At 46.4% G+C, this 25,410-nt stretch overlaps 1 protein-coding gene across 6 annotated transcripts in view; it reads right to left on the reverse strand.

Moving 5' to 3' along the window:
- Positions 1 to 25,410, reverse strand: part of ADAMTS9 (ADAM metallopeptidase with thrombospondin type 1 motif 9) — an 83,534-nt gene that overhangs the window by 34,345 nt on the left and 23,779 nt on the right. For all 6 annotated transcript variants that reach the window (XR_003527191.1, XM_027640407.1, XM_027640406.1 and 3 more), the window contains 17 exons: positions 23,579 to 23,724; positions 17,440 to 17,621; positions 17,199 to 17,335; positions 16,016 to 16,133; positions 15,658 to 15,753; positions 12,836 to 13,002; positions 12,598 to 12,727; positions 11,901 to 12,027; positions 10,082 to 10,292; positions 9,158 to 9,322; positions 7,884 to 8,048; positions 6,892 to 7,011; positions 4,984 to 5,088; positions 4,672 to 4,839; positions 4,194 to 4,478; positions 3,381 to 3,542; positions 2,614 to 2,790 (listed from right to left, as the gene is read on the reverse strand). Coding sequence is in view for 5 of the 6 variants with exons in the window: in XM_027640407.1 (XP_027496208.1) it covers positions 2,614 to 2,790; positions 3,381 to 3,542; positions 4,194 to 4,478; positions 4,672 to 4,839; positions 4,984 to 5,088; positions 6,892 to 7,011; positions 7,884 to 8,048; positions 9,158 to 9,322; positions 10,082 to 10,292; positions 11,901 to 12,027; positions 12,598 to 12,727; positions 12,836 to 13,002; positions 15,658 to 15,753; positions 16,016 to 16,133; positions 17,199 to 17,335; positions 17,440 to 17,621; positions 23,579 to 23,724 (2,661 nt within the window). In the remaining variant the exon portion in view is untranslated. The remainder of the gene's footprint in view (positions 1 to 2,613; positions 2,791 to 3,380; positions 3,543 to 4,193; positions 4,479 to 4,671; positions 4,840 to 4,983; positions 5,089 to 6,891; positions 7,012 to 7,883; positions 8,049 to 9,157; positions 9,323 to 10,081; positions 10,293 to 11,900; positions 12,028 to 12,597; positions 12,728 to 12,835; positions 13,003 to 15,657; positions 15,754 to 16,015; positions 16,134 to 17,198; positions 17,336 to 17,439; positions 17,622 to 23,578; positions 23,725 to 25,410) is intronic.

The following is a 25,410-nucleotide window of genomic DNA, read 5'->3' on the forward strand; positions in this document are numbered from 1 at the left end:
TAATTTGTATGTATTTTATAGTACTAATTTCACTGAAACTTGAGTAAAGCTAAGCCAGTCAGATGCTTGTGAGAAATTAGTTATCCAAACTTCGCAATTCATACGATTTTAACTGTGTTTAATTGTTGAAAATAACAATTTCTGTTGGAGAACAAAGCAAGTAAAAGAAAAGCCAGTAAAAAATGGAACGTTGCAGTACCATTTCAGAAAATTTAGCAAAAGTTACCAAAACTAAGTATACGATCTTAATTTAGCAAAAGACTCAAGAAATCATTATACAAATTCATTGTTCATTACATTCTACTTGTCTTTAATTTTCACTGTTCAACATTAACATTAGACATCGTAAAGGTATGCAACATTTATATAAAATTAAATAACAATATTGGAAAAATAAATACACTTTTACATAAATACATAAATCCATACTGCTGAAAAGTTTCAGCTAATACTATACTCTTGTTTCAAAAGTGACCAAGAAAATATGGTAGTGACACTCCATCTCAACAGATGAAGTATGTACAGCTACAGGATGATGTTTGCAACCAATGGCAGAGCTAAAGCAAATCCAGGTGACACCACACTAAAGGAAAAAAGTTTGGCCGTTACTACCTACAGTAGTAGCACGAGGTAGACATACACATGGAGTGTTCTGCTGGAAGGACATGAAGACCTGTGGACCCCATAGATGCTTCTCAGTCTTCAGACAGCTCTGGGGTCCCCTAGGTCAGAGCCCAAGGACACCTCGGTAAATAAGACTGGAAAATCCAGTCACTTTGAGGCAGCAATCGGGGCTCAGCCCTGCAGCACCTTCCCGTGTGGAGGCCAAGGGCTGTGAGCCCTGTGGGCAGCTGGGAAGAGGTACCACAGGCAGGACAGGATGTCCTTGCCCTCCACCTGTCTGTCTGACACCCCACCCGCTCCCAGGAGAGCGGGAAAGGACAACCCACCGAGGTTAATGTGACTGAGTCAAGGGAATTTTTTCCTGGATGAAAAGAAAACAACTTAAAACCAAACTAGAGGACTGCACCCTGCCTCTCCAACAGCGAGGAGCAGGCACAGACCTGGAGCCTGCTCCTGAAACAGCTGTGAAGAGGCTGAGTGACACCAGAATGCCACACAACTCTGTCCACACCTTTGGTTCTTGCAAGTGGTCCAGCACAGGTAGCCAAGGTTGGCAGCACCTCCCAGCTGGTAAATCCTGCAGAGCAGCCAGTGCACACATCGCCAGCTCTGCTTACTTCCCCTCGCTCATGGGTAGCACCAGCCAGACAAGGGACACATTAGCACCTCAAATGAAATATTTCATAGCACTGTTGCTTGTACTGGTGAAGCACCGGATAAACACCAGTTCAGCAGTTTTATGGCTATTGCAGAACTCACTGAGGTATGGTAAAAATACAGAGGAGGATATTGAAGGCATCCATGTCACTGAAAGCACCCGCAGAATGAAAGGTGGTTTTGGCAAGATGACTTTTCGAACTGCGACAATTAAGGAAGTCCAATACATTACAAACAGGCCTCTTTTTGATTTTCCTATAAAGTGCTTTTGAGTCAGATTATTTTTTTTAAACTTCTTCAAATGCTTTTATAGCAACATACACAATAAAGATTGACATTTGTTTAAAGGCCACTCCAAAACAGACAGGTCTGTAGTTTCCAGCGCTCCAGAAGCACCCCAAGTGGCACTTGCCTTGGTGCAGGGCTCAGAGCAGAGAGTGCTGCTCTGGGCAGGGAGAATTTCAAAGCTGTGGCACCCAAAACAGCACCCCAACCCTGCAGTTCAGGGCTGCTCCGCCCTCATAAGAGCATCTCTGTAGCAGAGTCCTCCAGCAGCAAAGGAGCAGTGTAAGATACCTCTGCTCCAAACACTATTTTGTTATTGGAAAACTCCCAGGGTTTTAAGCCTTCTAGCACCTTGCTGATCCTTTGCCGACTTAATGACAGAGCAGCAGCTGGAGATCAGGCTAGACAATCACTCTCCAGAACCAGAGCGATGCACAAGGACAGCTTAGAGGTGCCTTTGCACTGTACATCACACTCATATTATATACACAGGAACAGAAATTAGAGCACAGGTGTGAATGCACACATGTTTCTACATAGCTCTATGTGTGGGCAGGTAGGGACTTGCACACACATCTGTACACACTTGTACATGGCTGGGAATTGATGCAATTTAGTACATTCTACCCAGTCATCTTGCTTTTGGCAGAGAACACGCGACTGGTAAACCAGTAGGTGCACAGTGCAGTATTACCATTAAAGAGCAGAGCAATTTAACTTCAATGGCAATGTACTGCTTGAATGCCAGGTTTAAATTCATATGCAAAGAACTCAGAACCAAGATTCACAATGCACAGCGCTCGCACGGTGTAATAAAATGGACAAAGGTGGCTACTTAGCAGAAAGTGCCTTTTAAATTAAAAGACTTGAGCTTCTCTAATGTAAGCCCTTCCTGAACAGGTGTTATTCTGAATATATTGTCAATAATCCTCTTTAAGTGCAGTTTTAAGACATGAAGCATTAGCACCTCGGTTTGAAGCAAATTAAATCTGTTGTTACGGGATATCCACAAAACGGTTCACAAAGAGAAAGAGTTTATGGTCGTACCGAGCTCCAAGGACCAGCGCTCCAGGCAGCATCTCTAGGACAGTCCTGCACATTGCACTGCTCTCTGTCAGGTGGCTTGTCAAGGATTTCACAGCTCAGATCCGTAAACCTTTCTCCATTGGGGCGCTGGCACACCACCAGCCGTGTTCTTGTCCCTCCCCCGCATGGCTTCGTGCACTGGAAATCAGCAGAGGACAGAGCAATCACTGTCGGGGCAGCAAAAATACTGCTGACCAGCTGCTCAAAGCATTAGCACCTCAGAAGCCTAATGGTTGTTTCTGTTCTCAACAAACCCACTCCAGCCAAATCCCCCCCAAATGCCATATGAGACTCAGAAGGGGTATCAGCTGCTTCAGCTTCTCTCTTCCTGAAACTGTTCATGCTGCTCCACCATGATCCTGCCAGACTCAACAAGATACTGGAGGTTTACATCTCCAATTGCTCATCTCAGATGAATTTTCAGAAGGGAGCAGTGTTTTTATTAAAAAAAGAGGACTTATGTTAAACTAGGCTTCCCTTAAAAAAAAAAAATCTCCATCTTTGTAGAATTTGCTTTTGCTCAGGAGGAAAATTTTCCCATGACAAATGGAAAGGAGAACAACACCAAGCAGTTGCTAGGGCTCACTCATTTATCAGAGGCTGCCTTTCAAGTTCCAATCTTTCTAATAAATGTCACCACAATATCCCTCTCTCCTTCCATTTTTCAGCCGCCCGCTAATGAAAGTCATCCCCCTGTGCTGGGAGCCCAGGATGGATGGTGCACTCACCTCTCCCCAGTTGCCATAAGCCCACTGCGGACAGGGGCCAGATTCGCACGATCTCTGCTCCACGGGTTTGCTTTTCTCATCGCAGTTATTTGCGGTATATCCGTTTTCATCCTGGCACACCACGACCCGCCGCTGGAACCCCCCCGCACACGTGCTAGAGCACTGCAAGACACAATTGCCCACAGCTTCGTTGAGTCCAGGAATACGTGTGCATTCCCAGCTCCTTCCCAGTGCCTTGCACCGTGGGAATGCACTGCTAGAAATTTAATACAGCTAACAGGCATTATTAAACTTCAAACCCCAGCTATTATTAATAGCAGCGCAATGACTTAGGTGCTGACTAAGCAAAGAAAGTAAACACCAGCCTACTTTTAAGCAGGTGAGTAATCCCCACTGACTTTAATGCAGTGTTTGACATCCCATTTGTCCTTAATTCCCTTTAGGGACTTCCATGCTAAAGCACTGCATATTGGTTGGAGTGAGAGGAACTGGCATTGAGGCTCTGCTATGCTTTGGCAACAACTCTGCACAGCTGTAAACAACCCGGGAGATGGCCAAGAAGCACAGGTTGGCCTTTGCCTCATAGAAAATGATGCTTTCAGCTTTCTGCCTAGAGAGCCTTGGAGATATGAGGTGTGAGAGGCTGAGAGGTGAAGCCTGAGCGCTACTGCAACACTTGCTTCTGTGAGCAGAGAGCAGAAGAAGGGTCTCTCTTTTCCCTGCACAGTGACTATAAGGAAGGACCAGACTAGTCCAGAAAGAAAACCAAAACCAAACAGCAAAACCCAGCAGTAAGAAAAACAGGGCACTTACAGCACCCCAGGGGCCAATCCTCCACTGATTGCCTCCCGGTATATGCGCACGGTTTCGGTTCGGGCTGCCCCCGGGGTGCACTTTCAGGCGATGATCCGGATAGAGGAAAGGGTGGATGGGCCTGCCGTAGTCATGGCTGTTTGGATGACAAGGAGACATGGAGCAGTCTTGCTCGGTGGCGGGGAGGTCATCTGGGTCACACTCACTCCTATCCACCAGCTGGTCACTGTAATTGACGCAGATCACTTGTCGCGTTGCCTTACCTTGACCACAAGTCACCGAGCACTGCGTTACAGTGGGAAAAGGAGACAGTCACATTTCCAGCTTTGAAAACCAGAAAGACGGCTATTGCTAACAACAATCAGCAGAAAACCTTAATATCCTCACTTATAAAAGCGCAAGTGTGACAGATTAATGAAGCACATTTCCAGCAGTAAGGTCTATAAGGCTGTCCTGCAAGAGACAGCGTGATGCTTACAGAGCTCCACTCCAAGGCTTTCCACTGCCCACATGGTGTCACGGTGCACATTTCTGTGGCTGATGGCTTTGGAAGGTGGAAACAAGCTGACTCGTCGGCCACAGAGCCCTGGTCATCCCGACAGCTGACGTATCTCATCCGGGTACCCTTCCCACACGTTGCAGAGCACTAGGAAGAGCAACAGGCACTCTGCTAGGCAGTTTCCTGATATACATTGCAAGGACTTTGGAATGAAAAGCTGCTTAAACACACTTAAAAATATCATATTGTCTACTGTAAAATAATCCTGAAAGTATTATGACACGTGCTTACCGGTGTCCAGGATCCAAATCTCCACTGTGTCCTGTGAACGCCTGATATGGATCTCTTGGCTTCGGGACTATTTGGATGGGGAGGACATACAGCTATTTCACAGTCCTGTGCAGGAAATAAATGAGGGAAAACTGGGAAATAAAGAATTTGCAGATGTTTTGCTTAAACCACCTCCTCTTCAATGTAATTATGAATAACATGCAATATCTTGAAACTCTGGGACCTGCATGCCTGTGTGGAGGCAGGCTTCCTCCTTGCATCCTCTTGGTGAATCAGCAAAACTCAGTATCAACATCCCAAGGCCTTTATATGCAGAACCCTCCGTGGACTTTTGACTTATGAGGAATTCTACAACAGGGATCCCCATAACCATGTGCCATCTCCACGCATTAAAACCAGATGTTTTTGAGGCAAAAGATGAAAGTTCATTAAGAGTTCTGGTATGAACACACACCTGCAAAGCAGCAACTTTATCTCCCTTCAAAGCTCCCTTCCTTCAGCACAAGACCTGCAGCCCACACAATAAAGGTTATGCTGCTGATTGCAGCCCTTTGATTCCCTGCAGCCCACCAGCCCGCCTATATCCATGTGCTGATCTTCACCACACAACAAGCATGTGAGGGCTTGGGGACAGGCATGTCATTTTGCACAGTCTTGGTACAGCGCCTCACAGGAGGGCTCTGGTCCTGTCTGGGCCTCCTGGGAGGTCTGGTGACAGAAATGATGAATAGCCATGACTCTACTCCATGAGTAGTCTTTGCCAAAAAGGAAATTAATACTGATTGTCCCCGCGAGGGAGAGTGCAGCTCCTGACAAACGGCATACATGATTTCTGGATGGTTGTGATTTCACTGACACTGGAGACATGCATGCCAAATGATGGCTGATGACAAGTGGGTTTGTTACCCCTTGACTGTAGTGCAATTGTTCTCCATACATGGGAAAAGCAGCTCTTTCCCAAAAATCGTGGCCTCAGTTAAACTCTGCGAGGTCATGCAGGACTGAAGCTGGGCAGGGCATCAGCACTACGACTCTTCTATGACAGATAGATAGTAATGTTCTGTTTTATTCAACTCCTTCAGACACCTTGGACACATCTTCTGCTTGAAAGGGGAATTCATATGTTTGCTTCCAAGTACACAGCATGGAAAGCCTCTTCAGCAAATTTGCAACTCGTACAACATTTCTCAATTTATCTAGCCAGGGAGGATGTCCCTGGAATTGTAGCTGCCACAAACACTATCATGTCACATGTGGCAGGCAAGAAATTACATCCCCTCACCATCATTTGTATCACACAGCAAAAATCCTGCAGCCACATGAGCCCAGACTGCAGCCAGGCATCCTCAACTCCATGCAAGCCAAAGGAGGTGTCTGCTGTGTCTGAGACCACAGCCTCTGAGGCCAGTGAATACTGTCTCAACCTTATGGTCCCTGGTTGTTTTCCCATATTCATCCACTGTGGTTTCTTTTAGCTCATGAGTTCCTAGAGACCAGCTTTAGCTCTGCATCTGAACAGCCCCCCTCACATCCCATCCTATGGCTAGAGCTCCATGAACATAAACCATAAGCAAAGGTAATTAATCTTCACTCTATGAAGTCCTGATGCCCTCATAACAAGTTGTCCATTGCCTTTTTGGCAATTTATTGCTTCAGAGTGTAAGGTCAAGCACACATGGAGAGAGTCTGGATGGGAAATCTCTGATTATGGCTTCTCTGTCCCACTTCTACCAAAGCAGGGTGCTGTGCTGCACCTTTTCAACAGCCATGTAGCAGACTGAAGCACTGCCCTGCATGGGCCAGTGTTCAGGGCAAGGCTTTGCTGCAGAAAGGTGTCCCCTGATGCTACAGCCTGGATGCCTCCATATGCATGCTGGCAAAAGATGGAGACAGGGCAGCAGGATTTACCTGGGTATCTGTTGGCCTGGTTGCAGCGTTACACTCATTATCATCCACCACTGACACGTAGGTGCCCACAACACACTTCACTGCTCTCATCTGGTAGCCTTGGCCACAAGTCACTGTGCACTGGGAGAGGAGAGATGGGAGAAAAAAGTGCTGGGTCTGAGTAGCTGCTTCGGTTAGAAAGTATTAATCAGTCCAGTCTGTATTTAGGCACGCAGCAAGAGCAGCAAAAATAAAACACAGCTTCCCTTCTGGTTTCTCTCCACTTCATGCATTTCAGCTTTAAATTAGGTCAAAGTTTTAACTCACTGCACCCACCAGTGCCTCACACGCTTCACTTGCTTCCTCAGCAATGAAGGTGTGAGCATTGAAATGATTTACTTTGCTGCACACATTAGAATCAGAGTCTGGGGTAGAACCTGCATGATATCCTTCTTTAAAACTGGTTGTTCAGCCCCATGGTAGCACAAGCAGCTAATGAATAATTTTGCTGATGGGAAATATGTCTGACTGGGACAACTGGTCTGGGTTTGTTGCTGTTTTTTTAAGTCAAGAGCTAACAGCTTCGTGGAAAAGCAGATGCCAGAACACTCTGGGAGAAATGAGCAACTTGTATTTTAAGAGAAAAAAAAACCCTCAGCAACCCAGAAACTGGAAAACATTAAAAGCAACAAAAGTTATTCAATGGGGGCAGCTTTTCCGTGAAAATTAGGCCATGTATTTATATGCCTAAATATGGATTTAGGAGCGTAACCTTGGAAACCCCTTTTTTGAAAATCACTGCCAATTTAGTATGACAGAGATTAAATTTAGCACAAAGGGCAGGTACTGTTATTGCTGCCTATCCGCTGAACCCAAGCGACCAGAGGGCTGCTTTGGTGTGCAAATCAATTAGCACAGTTATGCTGCTGAATGTGGATGAAAGGGCAGCGCCCAGCCTCAGCCACCCTCGCCCAGGTCCCACTGGCTCAGAGCCCCTCGGGGCTCTGCAGTACCTGGCCCCATGGCCCCACTTGCCACGATGCACACTCCTGCTGCTGGCACGTCTGCACCGACTCCGGCTTCGTCTCGGGATCGCAAAACCTGTCATTTAATCGATCTTCTCCAAACTGGCACCAGGTCTGGCGGTGCTTGTGCCCTTTTCCACAGGTGACCAAACACTGCAAGGAGAAAAGCGCAAGCTCAGGCGGTGCCAGGGATGCGCTGCCAGCTCAGCACCTGCCCTGGCACTGAAAAATAAACCTGGAGACCCACTGCAACCACTGCTTAAAAAAGAAGTGGTGCCAAGAGGCAATTCTTCAGCTAACAGTAACATGTCCTGGAAGACAGGCAAGTGTCTTGCAATGAGAGAGGATTGTTCTGAGGAGCTGGTCTGGAGCAGAGGCTGGAGCATGGAGCACAGCCAGGTTGAGACCCCTCAGCATGGGCAAAGTGAGTCCACAAAGGCTCTTGTCTTCCAGCACCTGTGACACACAGGGCAAAGGCACAGCACTGTCCTGTGGGGTTTTAGCTGTGCACAGTGGGGTGCCAAAGGCTTCTGAAAAACTTGCTCAGCTCTGAGTGTGCATGTTAAGGGTCTTAACTTCTGCAGGTTGCAACAGCCTCTTCTATCGCCCTGGAGTAGCTTGGCCTGCCAGCAGCTAGACTCAGAAGACAGATGTTTTGCAGAGAACAATCCCTGTTCTACTTAATTGGTTTCATTATGTCCTAAAAGAATACAATTCACAGAAACAAGAGCAATTTGGCCACAAAGGTGACAAGCAGCCTTTGAAGACTGTTCTCCAGCGTCCCCAGTGCTGCTGCAGGAAAATGCCTATCAAGATACAGTTTTGTTGCATTGCAAAGGACACCAGCAGCAACAGAAGAGGTAATAGACAGCAGGGAGAGGCTGAGCAAGACATCAGTAGGGTGAAATCCTGCCCTCCAGTGACAGCCAGAGCTGCCAGGGCTTTTGAGGACAATCTCAAGGGAAAACGAGGGCAGAAGGTATTTTTCTTCCCAACATTATAGAGGAACTGCGGAAAAACTAGGGAGAAATTACTGCAGGATTGGAGAGGAATTAACACCCTGGTAGCTTTGCAGGGAGGCAAGTGGCCACTTGACCACTGGCAACAACGCCAGTAACTTTGCTGCCTGTCTGAAGTCTCACTGTGCACAGGCTCAGAGAGACCTTCTGCAAGAGGCACAAACAAATCACAGGGGACAAGTGCGGACAGAGATATCCCTTTGATCTCTCTGCAGCTCCTCAGGGTGGAGGACCGGCACCCACCTCGGACCAGTCTCCAGTTTTCCACTGGGGGCAGGAGAAGTCGCTGCACCGCTGCACCGTCAGCTTCTCCTGCTGACTGCACTTGCTGTCGTCCAGGACGTCGTTGTAGGTGTTCACGCACATGGCTCGGCGCCGCCGCGTGCCCCCGCCGCAGCTCTTGGAGCACTGCGAAGGACAGACAACAAGTAAGTATTTTCTGTCGCTCTAATGCTGTTGCCTTTCTCCCTCCTCACAGCCAGGACTGCAGAGTGACTGCAGAAAACCTCCGGAAGAACAATTTGTACTTTAAGTAACAGGCTTTTACTTTATGTATTCCTTTAAAAAGCCAATCTTGCTAAAGCTTAATAAAATGTCACGGCAATGCATTTCACAAATTTATTTCAGGTTATAACCCCATTATTACTTTTACAAGTGTTGCCTTTCAGTTCTCCTAAATGGCTGCTGCTCGTTCTCATTTTAGGAGAGATTAACTCTCTCTGACCAGCCAGCCCCCCTTCACCATGCCCTCCCTGGAAAGCCCCAGGCTTGTCAATCTCTCAGCGCCAGGCCTGCATTCAGGAATTTTCTTGTTCAAGTAAAAATTAAAATGTGTTAAGGAAACAAATTTTAGAAGTCTTCTGCTGATGGCAACGCATCCTCAGCAGCTCCTGGCAGTGGTGATGGCTTTGATGGGAGAAGACAGCTAGCAGAGCTTAGTGTAATGAGGACTTTGGGATGCTTAAAAGCATAAATTAATTGCAGGGGAAAATAAGGAGTACTGGGCTGATTTAGACTACAGTGTCCTCCAGAAAAAGCAGTCAAAGAAGAATCATGGCCAACTTTGGTGGCCAACTTTTACATATGTGCTGTTTGCAACCTAAACAGCCCGACGTACCCCTGTGCAAGGGGGAGACAGTGTTTGCCATGCCAGTGAGCTTCCCTTACCTCTGTCCAGGCCGAGTACCGCCACCCTCCCACGTTACAGTCTCCAGTGCACTTCTCCCTGGTGCTGGGCTTGGGCTGGCTGCTGCAGAAGCGGTCATCCACCTTCTCTATCTTGCCCTCCAGCCTGCTGTACTTGGAGCAGTAGATCTCCAGGATGCGGTAGCCCAGCCCGCACTGTGCCGTGCACTCGCTCTTCCTCGCGATGTGCCACCTGCGCCGAGGAGAGCAAACATCAGCTGCGGGGTTCCAGCACTCTGCAGGTGACATGCTTGAGGGTGTTTGACATAATGGGAATATATGCTCTTGAACTGGAAGTTTTGGCTCTTTGTAACACTTCCCAATGCTTTGTGACTTCCAAAAATCAGAGTCAATTAATCCTGGCATTGCTCCTTGAAGGGAAGGAGCTGTTGCCAGGTCCCTCTTGCAGACAGTGTAGTCACATTGTGACTCTGTGGGACCAGACAAAGTGGGGAGGGGAATCTGTGGCCAAGCAAGGAGCAATGCTTTGCACCCCACATTCCCCTGCAGGAGTGCCACCTCAGCCTCTAAAAACTAAAAGTTGGAAAATACAGCATCAGAAAATGACCTGCAGAGGCTCAAATTGTGTTCCGCATGGCAGGACACCCGCAAAACAGTCTCAGCTCTCCAAAGGACAAGCAAATGACTTGCTACAAGACACTTGAGCCCCAGTGGTGTCAGTGGGGATTAGAGGTGTTCCCTCTCAACAGACAGATTTCCACTCTGCTGCCTCCTTCCTGGGATGGACAACAAGGATTGGTGCTGGTGGCCCTCAAGGACCCACCTGGGGGTACACCCCTGCTTCATATCAGCCCAGCCCTGGATATGAGGCCTGATCCAGGGAGGTACTGGAGACCCTGAAGCCAACAGGAGCCCATTGCCCCTCAGACCTGGCAGGGGTTTCCCCCTTGGGGACCTGGAGACCCCCGGGCTGTTGTCAGTGCCTGTGCAGGGAGTGCAGAGCCCTACTCCCAAGCCAAGAGAGCAAACTTGAACACAGCCCAGAGAAGAATAAGATCAAGGGGATTTGGAGTCAATAGCTCCTGACTGGTGGGAGCCTCACATCCCTGCCTGCTTTTCAGACTCCTGCGCTTGCCCTTCTCAAGTTTCCAACCTGTTGCAATGGCAACAGCTGTTACCGCGACAACCCGACCCTACACAGCCCCTGCACGGCCCCGGTTTAACAGAGCCAGAGAAACCCCTCGGGAACTCGGCCATCTGAATTGCTTCACCAGCAGCCGCTTAATGCCACCATATTTAAGCCCTGGAAAGGAAAACAGATTGCTTTTTAAAGGAAAATGGGTTGTGATGATTTAGGTTGTGCTCCATCAATTCCAGCAAGCCAGGAATTGTCTGGGGACAGCCACAAATCCACTCTACAATAAAGCCTATTCTTTGCTTTAAATAAATGATGATAAATTCAAATATTAGTTACTTCTTTGCTTTAAGTATATGTTTTTCCATCTTTGCAGGCTGTTTGTAGGATGGTGCTCAGCATTTCTGACAGAGGCAGATGCAGATTTCAGGCACTGTATTGCACAGGGAGATTTTTCAACATTAGGAGCATTTTTGTTATAGTTAGTCCTAATTCAGTGCAACAAGAGAAATGTGAAAATGTACAACTGTGTCTCTCAAAACACTGCTGGTTCCCTCTTGGTTGGCAAAGAGGCAACTACTAATCCTTTTCTTTTTTAAAATCTAATACAGGCTAGTGAGAAAAGGAATTGTGGTGAGAGGTGAAAGGAAAGAGTAAACAATAAATACACAATGTAATGTATATACACAGCTGAGCAGAGTGCACCTTAATTCACATTCAGTGTTACAAGGCTCAGTGGTAGGATCAGGCTGTGGAATTCGATCGCATCGCTGGTCTGACACCGTGAGCTGATCTGACTCTCTCTTACACACAGGTTTCCTTTTTCTTTCTCCTGCATAGAGAAAACCATCACATTGTTTGCCATGCAGGAAAGTGATCAATTCAGTTATTTCTCTTACCCCTTTTATGGTAGCATTTAAGAGATGCTCAATTGTGCTTTTCCATCTCTTTCAGAAACAGGAGGGGGTTACAACTGAGCAGAGCAGAAGGGGTTTATTGCAGAAGGGATGGACACAGGCAGAGAGCTGCAGCCTCCCCTGCAAGAATGGGCTCTGAGTGTTTAGCAGGGTGGGCACTGGCAGGTCGCAATGATCGGATATCAGACCCCAAACCAGACACTGATGACTTTTGCAGCCTTAGCAAATGTCATGTAACGTTTTCTGTGCTTCGGCTTCCTCACCTGCAAACCAGGTCGTGAGGCTCACCTTGCTCAGAGGGGCTGTAAAGTGCCCTGCTCTGAAACCCATAAGCACCTTGTAACATGTTACCTACTACTGAAGCCCAGTGAAATGATCACACCCATATTGTGGGAATTCAAAGAAATCAAACAGAGAGGGATCTCACAGCCCTGCCCAGATCCCAAACGAATCCAGGACAAAACTTAGCCTTCCCAAACACCCACCTTGACAGAGCTTACTGCAGGACTGCCATGGGCCATGCTCATTCCAGTAAAACTGCTGAGGTTTGTCCTCAATGGGGATATTAAATGTGTAACGAACGTCAGGATTGTACAAATTGCCAACTGATAAAACCTGAGAAGAAGAAAAGTGAGGCAGAGTAAACCAACAGAAATCACTGGCCACTATTTTCATCACAATTATGCTGGGCAGACTTTTCCATACACACAACATATACTTCACCTGGAGCGTTATTTCTTGCTCAATCCGATCTGTAGAATTAATCCTTTCAACAGTATTATCCGATCCACTGTATTCGATCACAGCATTCCCAACTTTGATTTCCCTTTTAAACATACTGACGACAAAGTCTCCATTTAATATAAAGTCTCCTTGACTGTTAGATAAGGCTGCATAGGTGCAAAAAACAAGAACTAAAGAAGCAGAATTAACTCATACGTACACAATAACGTGGGTCATGCGCTCTCAGTGCTCCTTTCCTTTGGAGCTGGGAGGAAAAACCCACTAGCTCTCTCAAACAGAAAGGATGTAAAGAGAGCAGCAGAGCTTTTGCAAATATTGTTCCTTCTCCTTTTTCCACTGGAAAGCCTCATTAAAATGAAGGCTGAATGCCTGAAGTTGTTGCTGAACAGTTCACCCATAACCCTGGGTAGAGATATCCAAAAGGCTGCTGTACGGAGCACACACAGGCTGTATCCCCTCATATACCACAAAAATAATCCTGTCCAAACCTTTTCATAAGCTGTGTGGATAGAGTGGCTTCCCTGTTGTTTCCAGGTGTATTCTTAGGGTAAATGTTTGTACCCTAATTGCCTAAACATCATTTTCTAGTAGATAATTTCAGAGAGTTTGGTCAGTATCTCCCCCTCTCTCTCCATCTCTCTCCTCCCTCCATACTTTTTATTATTCCAAATCTTAAGGTATGTGAAAGCACTGAAGGCTTAAAGCCTAAATGCTTTATAAAAGGAACAGTTTCCTGAAAACAGCAGTCTGCTGCACAACTTCACACTAATGCGATTATGTAGCTAATTTCCTAAGTTAGTTTCCCCACCATTTCACCCATCACAGCTACGTTACTACAAAGCCCCTGTACTGAAAAATCTAAACTTAACACCAAAACACCAAGGTTTTTCCATCGAATGAGGAGAGATAATGAAGTAAAACACTGCTTGACAGCAAACAGACATAGATGGAGAAAAACTCACAAAGCAGAGGCTATACTCATCCAAATCCCACACTTTGGAGGCTTTAATGTTATTAGGCAGTAGTAAAACTCACTAAAGGACTCCTTCCTGTTTACTGGATCTCCTACAACAGTAGGTACATGTCTTGGACTTGATGACAACATTAAATTCCTCCTAAATTGTTAAGCAACTACAAGGTTCACAGTACCAAGGGCCTAAGATTTCACACTCAGTGAGCTGCAAAATAAGTGGACACATGCACACTTCTCATTTGCTTCTAGTCAGGCCTAATGTGAAGAGATGCTTTCCCAGCAATATTAAAGCAACATTAAAGAAGATTTGACTTCATTGCTTCCCAAGAAGATTAAAGGCCCTCCAAGAAGAGCTGGGAAGTTTGGGGCTCCTTCTAGGGTGAACCAGTTTTAATAGGCACAACATGGGGAGGATTGCTTTTTCCAGGAAAGAGGAATAATAAAACTTAACTCCCTTCCACAACAGGGAAAACTATTACACCACATTATGTTTTTTTTGGTGCTGATGTGCAGTCATGCTGCACCATCTCATTTCACTGATGTCAATGTGCAAAAATTATGTGACGCAGCTGTAAATGCACAGAGAGCCCTGCACGGCGCCCTCCTGGGAATGGGGACAGGGAACACCCACTTAGCTTTTTGTCTCAGTAAAGGGTCCAGCAACAGGATAGTATTTCAGAGCAAGAGCCAAAGCTGTCAGCATTATTTCCCTTTGGTACATGGTAGTCTCCTCTACTTGCTCCTCAAGTGAGTCCTTTAGCCTTTGATGGGGACCACCAGCCTAGTCACGTTTTTTACATACCCAGTTACAGGAATTTTGCAAGATAAAACAAGATGAAGTGCCCTGTTCAGAGATGTAAATACAGGAGCCTGTGCTACTGGAGCACAGCTGGTGGTGCCAGGCATAGGGCATGTAAAAGAGGAGAACCAGAGACTCTGAGGAACCCCAAACAGGATTTAATGGCAAAACCAGCCTTCAACTGGCAGATGTAATATCAGCTGTAATGTGCATTTGTGTTATCTCTGCTACTGAGCCCAAACAGAACTATGGGGTGAATTACTGATCAGCATGGTGGAAGAGAGACTCAAGCCCATTCTAAAGTATATATGTGTGCAGCAGAGTGGTCTAACAGAGCACCACAAGCACGTTCATCTGCCTCTAGAGGCATACCAACAGGTTAGAGAAAATAGTGACTACGGGACTCCAACACCTAAAGGCCAAATTATTGTTAGGTTTATATCAAAACCAATTCCTTAATCTTTGTTCGCAAAGCCTAGCCATGATCAAAACCAGTCTTTTTGGTGCAGGGTATTTCTTTATGGTTACGTATCACTGTCAAAGGTTCAGTCTTAAGCGACATCAGAATTATTATTCTCAGAAGCACAGAAAATAAATTTCTCTACGTGTTTGTACACACATCTTTCAGGGCATGGTATATTTACTCTCCAGCCAAAGAATGGTGACAGCAGAGATAAAGTCGCAGTGTGGAGACTCCAGCAGAGCTCAGAAGCCTGTTTGGTTCCCAGTTTTGTGCCTCAGCTCCCATCCACAGTCCAGGCTCAACAGTCCTTACCAGCCCTACACACACCCTAAGGGGGTGTTTCTTATAATCTGGGAACCTCCCAAACTTTGCATCTAGGATGGCATGCATGAAAAGAAGGAAGAAGATAAGGCTGAATGTTTGGCAGACATAGATAAATTGTTGTCAAGAAAACATTTTCCTTAAATGAATTCTTCATCCTCCCAAGCAAAGAGCAGTCAGTAGATATATCACCACAACCAGACAACAAGGCAGATTTCTGGACCGAAATAAGGACTACAACTCACCCAGGTAGTTGTCATCCTCTGGTTTCCCTGAGTAACTGTGCTGACGCACATCAATATTAGTTGCACCAGCTGGGATGCGAACCACAACGTTATAGCCTAGGAAAGATTTAACAGAAAGTCAAGGCCATTACACAGACATTTCATTTGCTTTCTAGGGGGAAGGGAAATGAGCAAAATTACCTCACATTACACAAGCCGATACTTTTCATTTAGGGATAGCATAAATAGTTATAAAATGGAATATACTATAGCTAGAAGGGTTTTGTGTTTTACATCAATGTTTTTGTAGATTAAGTGTGGTAATGGCTTTTATGGACCCACATTTTTCACTGTAAAGTTTTTAGCAACAGATTCTTACCATAATGCACCGTGTTAAATGTGCCTGCAACCGTTTTACATGAAGAATTATCTCCACCACAAACACCACATTTATCTCTTCTTGCTTTTGAATTCAGCACATGATCGCATCCAGCTTGCTTTAAGAGAAAAATTGAAAAAACTAGTTTGAGCAAATACAGACTAGAACAGCATTTACAAGCCTCCTAATTAAGGCACACAAAAGCTGTGTATGCAAAAGGCTGCCATGAGACAAATTGTTTTGCTTCCCCACATTTTTCCACTGATTTACAGTGTGGCCATCCCACAAGGTTTTCCAATAAAAGGCTTTTTCACAAAGCAAGGATCAGAACCGCTGTTTGCACCAGGCAGTGCCTTCACTAGAGAAAAATTCTTGCATCAGTTGTTCACACAGAGAAAAGTGTGAAAAATAATTGTGATGGAAATGTAAAGGGCTCTGGGGCCTGAACAGGAGGAATCATGGCAGAGCACAGAAGAAAGTATAATTTGGATTTACACTCAGACCCCCACAGCCCTCACTAACCTAGGGCAGATGTGTAAACAACCTCCACTTGAGTGTGTCCCAAGAAGAGATGGTGAATAGTCTAGAGTACACATCTGATGAAGAGCAGCTGAGGGAGTTGGGGGAGCTCAGCCTGCAGAAAAGGAGGCTCAAGGGGAGACCTCATTGCTCTCTACAACTCCCTGAAAGGAGGATGTAGTCAGGTGGGGGTCGGTCTCTTCTCCCAGGTAACAAGTGACAAGAAACAGCCTCATGTTGCATCAGGGGAGGTTTAGATTGGATAGTAGGAAATAATTCTTCACCAAAAGAGTTATCAAACACTGCAACAGGCTGCCCAGAGCTGTGGTGGAGTCACCATCCCTTGAGGTATTTAAAAGATGTGTGGATGTGACAAGTAGGGACATGTTTTAGTGGTGGACTTGGCAGTGCTGCTTTAATGGTTGGACTTGATGATGACTGAGAGGTCTTTTCCAACCTAAATAATTCCACGTGAGGCTCTTCTGCAAATCTGGTGGTTGGCACAAGTTTCAGACCAGCTGGGGCTGGCAGAGCCTGGTGATAACGTTGGCAGCCCATGGGCAAAGAGGACACGCCAACAACTGCGTGAAGCACAGTGCAAAAGTGCCATCCTGCCATGCAAAACTGCAATCCCCCTTTGCTGAAGAGGGTGGGAGATAATTACCCGGCAGAGGCCCTGCACGCAGATGTCGTTGGTGTCGGGGCCGCAGGGCGTCCCGTCGATGACGCGGTCCCGCAGCTGGTAATACGCCGTGTTTCCCGCCACCCGGCAGAACAACTTGCACCGATCCTTCATCAAGACTGGGCGTGGGAGGGAGGAAAACCAGAAGCGTGTTATCTGAATGTCATCACCCCGAGGTGGCGATGCAGGAGGCAGGATCTGTATCCCCGCCCCAGCCACTTACTGCCGCTGTATTTGGGAACCCAGCGCACGTTCGTGGGCAGCCCGTTGATGTTAAAGTGCTTCCCGTCGAAGTCAGCACACTGCTCATCCCGGAAATCCTTCTTCAGCTTTGAGCATGGTTCGGTGTTGCAGGATTTAAACTTCATGCGGCGACCCACACAGTATTTCCCACCATTTTTGGGCCTGCAGAGACAAGATCAGGCTAGCCATGAGATGAAATTGCAGTTCTGCACCTGCTCAACACAGTCAGGATTTGCAACACCATTTTGTGGGCTCTGTCTCAGTGCATACCTTTAATTATTAGCCTAGACTGACAAGCAGGAAATGTTATGCAGGTGTCTAACAAAAAGAGGCCGTATATGTCATGCTAAAAAGGGATGAAAAAGGGAATTGCCTTCTGCTGAATGACAACACAGTGACAGAAGCTAGAGATGAAGAGCAACATCTTCCTCCTCATCTGAGGATTTATTGTCACACCAAGGGATTCTGTCCAGCACCATACTTCCACAACCCCTTCGGTCCTATGAATTTGATGGCTCAGAGTTTGCATCTAATCTAGTGGTTTGCAAATAACTAAATACCACATGAGAAGGAAGAAAGGGCTTCCTTCCCTGCAGAGGCTGAAAGGCCAGGCAGCACTTAGTCCTTCAGGATTTCTAGCCCCAAATGTTCAAAATAGTAATGTGGGACACTTCAAAACAATTTTATCTCCATGTATTCCAGAAAGCACCAAACATGGCCAATAAATACTTTACCTCCATTTTATAGCAGGATTACAGTGGTATAAACTGGGGAGAGAGATACCATCCAAGCCACATAAAAGCCAGTGGATAAGCCTAGGAGAAACTGTCATTTTGAATTTCCTGACTCCCAGATTCAGGGCTGTAGTCATAAAACTATTTTTGTCCTCATATGTAGACGAAGCCTTTGCCAGAAAACAGATCACTTTGGGGACTGAAAAAGCCTCTACCATTCCAGCTGCTGTCAGCAGTGGTGCAGGAGCGAGCTGCACATCAAAATAACCACCAAACCTACATCTTCTACCCACCCCCAAACAAAACGAGTGCCAGTGCTAGCAAGAAGTGCAGATTAGAAGAGCAACTCACTGGGCTCTGCTATCCTGGCACCCACACCTCCTGCCTTCCAAGGCTGTTCCTCAGGATCAGCTCTGCCTTACCTTGGGATTAGACACCCATCAGTGCCCCAGGGATGCTGTCAGAGCGCATCTTCCCTTGGAGCCCCCTTGGGAGGGAAGTTGTTTTGCACACTTGGAGACCCTTCAAGATGCAAATGAACGCGTGATAAATGGGAACTACCCCTGCCCTTAGCAGGGAGATGCTCACTGTGAGCTCTCCACTTTGCATGCAGCCAGCACCTCTAACAAAAGGGACAGCACCCCCCTGCACATGCAAGAGGGTCTCTACACACAGTGAAACAAGTTCCTACAGCTGAACAGAATTTTTTAGCATCTCTACACATCCACCACCTAGGAAGCCCAGCAGTGCCTTTTCTCCCAAAAATAACAATTCTTCACTCTTACGCTTGAAAACTCTTTGTGACTCAAGTAGCAGAGTTCCTGTGAAACAAATGGGGAGACAGAGGCATAGAACAGCTTGCCCTTGCTGAAAGATTGCCTGCAAAGCAGGAAAAGGCAAGCAGACTTCCCACCTCTCCATTAGCACCACACTAGGGATGCTCACTCATTTGGCAGGAGTTGCCTCCTTAAGCAGCTCCAGATGAGATGATGAGAACTACCAGCAACAAACGTGGGATTTTTCCTGCCAGCATCCTCTCCTTGCTGAGATCCATGCTGCTGTGGTGCAGACCCTTCCAGTCCTATCCCAAATGCCAAGGGTTATGATTTGTCTTCAGGCACAGCCTGGAGCAATAGCTGGTAACATCAGCTCTACCTGCTCTGAGGGCAGCTCTCATGTGCCACCTGGAAATGAAATGTGTGCCATTTGCAAAGGTTTGTGATGCTTCCAATTAAAGCAAGTGCCCGTGATAAAAAGCCCAAGCAACCACACAGTGCCCAGTGCAGATTTCTAATTACATACTGATTTTACACCAGTTCCCAGTGGAGCAAGTCTAAGCCTGGTTTCTACTGATTTAGCCTACTCTCCACCTTGTTGTGTCACACAGCTTAAAATAACTTGATTACACCTGGGACCACTCCAGAGCTAACCCAGTGCAGCAGTCCCTGTAATTGCTGGGGTTTTCCCACCACTGGAGGCTATCCCAGGAACTATTCCCAGAGCCCATCCTATAGACTATTCCCATGCAGGCACATTAGCTACCTCCAGCTACAAAGGGACATCTCAACAATCTCACTACACAGCACTTAGGGAAACTTAGCTGTGGCAGCAGCACACTCTAGACCTTGGTGAGTCCATGTCATCCATGGGGATTCATTTTCATTTCGAAAGCATTTAAACCACAGCAGAACTGTTGCAGTTTGACAGAGGCTCTAAGTTACACAAACATCGAAGAGGGCATTTCTTTAAAAAAAGTTGCAGTTACAACATTTTTATGGTAACCACATTGCTTCCAATATAAATCAATTTAATTAAAATGAAACTTTTAAATATTAAGTTAGTTACGAAGAACTTGCAGGAGCGTTTTCTTTTTTAAAGGGTATGTCTAAGAAAATCCAAAGATTTTAGTTTCCTCTTCACTAGACATGACCCCTGAGATTGAGATAACATTGACACACCATGAACTGAAGGATGCTAAAACTTGCCATTGTGTTGCAAACTGTCAGCGTCATAACTGTGGCATTAAATCTCCCCTCAGACAGAGCTGGGAGTCGAAGTACACTCACAGTTCTGACATTTCAAAACTGCTCCAAACCACCCTGACAGTTTTAGGGTGTTTTTAAACCAACACTGCTTTTCACAGCATCTGAGGAAACAGAAAGAGCTGAACCTGAAAAATAAGTCAGCCTTATGTGACATTGATTTTCAGTGTCATGAAGAAATACTGCATACTTCCTTCTACGTAATATTTTTATGGATAAACAACAATGTACCACAGAGACAGAAGGGAAAGCAATACATGCATAGAAATCTCCTTGTTTTGCTTCAATTTCCCTTCTCTCTGAATCGTCTATTTGATGAACTAACAGCTGGTATGGACCCACTTTCAATCCAGCATCATTCCCCTTACAAGCTGCTCCACACACTCCAGCCTCACTGCACTCTTCCCAGTAGCCCAGAAACTCTTAGGCCCTGGGAATGGTGGGGTCTCATCCCCACTCCCACCCCAACAGGTCTTAAATATGCGATGCTTAGTGCATCACCTGCAATCACTAACTTTGAATATTTTCACTTGCAGACCTTGTGGCAGCACCCAACTCCCAGGACTCCAAGAGCACCAGATACAGGCACCCCTCCAAGAAGTGCTGTTTTGGGGCTGCTTTGCACTTGCTCACCCCCATGGGTGGCACCTCTGCCTGGGAGCACAGGCAGCCACAACGAAAGGCCCCTGGAGAATTTTAACTGCAGGGCATGTGTGTTCATCTGCATATCTGCCCATGTACCTGTCCTGTACATGTACCATGTACCTGTGCGTGACTGCAGAAAAATCTGTGAAGCTCTAGTGTGCACAGATCAGTTTGAGATATCCTGGGAAGCCTTGGGACTGGGAATTGGTTGGTGTGCTGCCAGTGGCCAGCACAGTCATCTATAGATGTGTTTACATGTCAGGCTGAGACAGCTTTCAGCACAGGTGGATACTTTTGTGATGGACTAAAATGCAAATGTGATCTGACTCACATCCAGAGATAACACTCCCCCATACAGAGAGCCATTCCTGAAAACAGGGCTCCTGGTATTGATACCTTATCAAATATATCCTTTCCCATAATTCTGCAGCTATGTCTTTCTGTTGAAACCAGGGCTTACACTGCAGACCCTCTAACATGACACACTGCAGTCATAGGCTTTGTCTACCAGCCAGCCTCAAATTCCCAAGTGGTCAAACTCAGTGGGAAGGGTCTGGTCTGGTTAGTGAATACATTCCTTCAGTGTATGTCAAAACACAGTCTGCTGCCATTCCAGAGGCTTATAGCTCTTCCTGTATCCCTGCAAGATATTCATCCAGGTAGGTGTCAGAGCACTTTACAGAGGCAGAAGCTGCAGCCTTACTTTCTGCACTACAATGGGAATGGATGTCATTTTCAATGCCAGGTTTTACTGGATGCAAGATCCGACTCCAGACCCCTGTGAACAGAAAAAGCTTTAAAAAGCTAAACCATCTTTGAATATAAAAGATTTACTGAGAACTATTTCAGACCTTCATTGAGGTTTCCGGGTTGGGTTTGCTGCCTTCTACAACAGAGGAGAAACTCTGTATATTTTTTAAATACTTTGAAAAGCAAGTGAGGTGAGAGAGCACCCAGTGGAGTCTCATCCATTTGCATTGTGTCAGCAGTCCCATGACGACAGGGACACAGATGGTGGGAGCTCACACTGTGATGTTAAATTACAGGCACAAAACAACAGCCAGTGTAAAGTTGTGTCGATGGTGCTGGGACAGACGACTCCTTGTGGAGACCTTGGGAGGAGTTGGAGAAGAGAGGCCATGCCCAGCATATGGCTCATGAAAAGCGGCCTGGAAAGAACCACTATCAATGATAAGCACAGAGGATTTCTCGGGCAGGTTGGTGCCGAGTGTATTTAGGTGCTCTTGCAAATCCCAGCCAAAGCAATACACCTCCCAAAGCACCAAGAGACAAAACACAAGCTATGAGAGAAGATGGAATTTAAAATCCCTCGGCTAACCTTCAGGATAAAGGAGATTTTCTATCACAAAAAGCTATCAGTCCAAACAGATGCCCCTTCATAAGATGGGAATACATCTCACTGACAGCATCCAAGTTTCGGCAGCAGAGCTATTTTTGCACATGGAAAGATACTTTATTTTTGTCTCTCCGTGGCTACTGGAAGACCATATGGCATGTGCTGACTCAACACAGCCAGAGGAGAATCCCTTTACACTTGTGTGTTTCTTAGCATTGTTTTAATTAATGTGCTGGTGTCCTACTCCCTAAGCTTTGACCTCGCTCTTTCGACACTTGCCCAGCCGTGCTGAGCAGCCTCTCCTGTCACTACACCACCGGTGTCACAGCTACAATCTCTCCCTTCTCCCATTAGCAGTGATGAAACTGTCACTGGCACATCCCTAATGGCAACTTCCTTGGCAGCAAGCCATCCAACACCAATGATGAGAAAGAGGAGTCAGCCTGCTCAATCTTTTCAAGACCCTTCAGTGCAACCAGCCCTGCAGACCCCTCTACTCTCTGTCTCAGTCCCAAAGGAGAGCCCAGAAAGCCTCCTGCCCACCCCTTCTTCTGAAAGAAGGTAGTTAAACAGAAACCAGCACAATTCACAATTTATGTAAACAGGCTGTTTTCATACCAGTTGTTCAAGCTATTACTAATATTTCGTCAGGCACATATTTGTCTACTTGAAGCCCACGGCAAAATTCCCTGCCATTTCAAAGAGTGCAGGATTTTGCATTCCAGGCTGACAGCAAACATTTTTGAGGGCCACTTTTTAATGGGGCACAGATTTCTGCTGAGGTTTGGCTAGTCTGCACCAGTTGAAATGTAACTGTATAAAGGATCAGATGCAAAAGGAGCCAAAAGCTGCAAAACCAGTCAAAGCAGGAGTAAAATGGTAGAAAACTGTATAAAAGCCGGTAGGAACAGCTGCAAAAGCAGTCAAAGCAGGGATAAAATGGTGAAAAAGGATAAAAACATGGCTCCTTCTTTTCTCCCTCCTTTCTGAATCACAACTTTGGAGGAAGAAAAACACCTCTGGAAGTGGGATCCCAGCTGCGCCTCCACAGGAATACAGGAGGCAATAAACCCATGCAGGTATTAGATTTTTCCTTAGCTCACTGTCGAATGGATGCCTTTTAGAGCACTTTACCCACAAACCAAACCTGTGCCCGGCTCCTCCGTGGTTCCCATCCTAGCTCATCCATGCCAGGCAAAGCCACCCATCCCCAGAGCAGAGTCACCTGTCCCTAGGGCACACAAGGGTTGGGGACGGACAAAAAGGGGATTTCAGCCCATTTGGGCAGCCCAGCTGCTTTTCCCCATTTCACCCACTGGCACTTCCCCTCCGTGCACTTACTCGGGCCTGTTGCACTCTCGTATCGCCGTCTTTATGCCGCCACCGCAGGTCCTCGAGCAGGTCCCAAAAGGGCTCCATGTCCCCCATGCTCCGTCTATCACTGGTGCCTCTCGCTCTTTGGGCACACACATCCCAAAACGGCAGTGCTGCGTGCAGGGAAACATGGGAAAGGTGGGTTTGCATTGCTTTTGCACCACGAGCCGACCAACAGCCCCCAGCCCGGGCGACGACTCAGGCTCGCTCATCTCCCAGCCACACACAATGATTTTGCAATCAAATAAAGCTGAACTTCTCTATATATCTTTTCCGTCACCCCGTATTTTAGTTTCTCTGCACCCTTAAATGGCAAAGTGAAGGCAAGGTGCTGAGTCCATGGAATGATTTATGGGATGAAGACTGAGGACAACAGCAACCACTGAATATTCCCTGTTTACTGGTGCTGAACAGCACGGCAAAGCTCATGGCACTGGCTTTTCAAAAAGCTGCTTATCTGATTTCCTGGAGAGCTGCAGGAACTGTGCCGTGTCAGGGGAGGAGACAGGCAATGAGGACAAAACACCAGGGAAACCTCAAACCTCCCCACAGCTATCCAAAGCAGGAAAGGAAACTTCCAAATCTAAAAGGCAATTAAAATAGAAAAATGAATTCCTCAATCCAAAGTATTTTTTTTTTTTCACTCAGTCATAACATGGGACTTGTCAAGACCTGGTCTACACTTTTGTTTTTTAGCTATGACTCCTGTTTTCTTTTGTTTGGAAAACTGCATAAAGTCATCATGGCAAGCCCCCATCCCCGTTCTCATGGTATAAATTGTGTCCTTTGGGGTATGTTTGCTAGACTGACTACACAGACTTCTGGAGAGGTGAGCTCTAGGGGAGAGTCACCTTCAGGCCCCACCAGAGTGGACGGAAAAAAGTCTCCAAGACCTGTGAGAGCAGGACTTCCCTCTCACTGAACAGTGCTTGCTAAAGTGGATTTAAACCCAGAGACATGCAGATACCTAAATCTTTGCAATTATAGGAAGCCCAAACATTGCTGATTGCTCACAGATTAGAAGAGGCTACAGACTTACAGAAGAATATAGGTAGAGCATCATTAAAATATTCCCTTGCAATACTTTGCTGCATCAAGCAGGGAAACACCTGATGATCTTTATGGCAACGGGGTCAAATTTACTGATGTACAGTGTTTTTCCAGCCCTTTCACTAATAGCACAAGGTTGTGTCACGACACACCATGAGCTCGTGCTCCTTTTTTGGACATCCTTATGAGCCACTTTAGATAAAGCTGTTTAGGAAAACAGAGCAAAAGCAAGCTGTCACAGGGCTGTGCATCCAACAGGACACCAGCTCTGCAGCACACTGAACACCTTCCGCCACGATGGCTGACCTGTTGCATTGCTTTGCTGATGAAAAAAGCTGATCTTGGGTGCATTTGCCCACAGGCATGGTTTGCAGGACACCTGAAGAACTCATAGCTTGAGTCCTACATGTGATGTTTGCTCAGACACAAGCATGGTCTTTGGGCTGCAACATGACCTAGGTTTGCTTCCATCTGAAGATTTGATTCCCCAGACAAAAAACTGGCTAAAAACCACCTGCTACAGTAAAGGACAGCAATAAAATCAGCTGCAATGCCTCTTTCTTTGCTGCAGGACAAACCCTTATGATGCACAACTCCTCCTGGCACTAGAGGTTGAAAACCTGAAGGCTGGAGACCCCTAGGCCAGCCCTGTACAGGGACAAAGAGGTCCCACAACTATCATCAAAGTACAAAAATACATGACACCAATCCAACAGAGCTGTCCCAGAGGAGAACTTCTTGCAGCAACA

This window comes from Corapipo altera, unplaced genomic scaffold, assembly GCF_003945725.1.
Source record: "Corapipo altera isolate COAL_440 unplaced genomic scaffold, ASM394572v1 55, whole genome shotgun sequence".
Classification (NCBI taxonomy): domain Eukaryota; kingdom Metazoa; phylum Chordata; class Aves; order Passeriformes; family Pipridae; genus Corapipo; species Corapipo altera.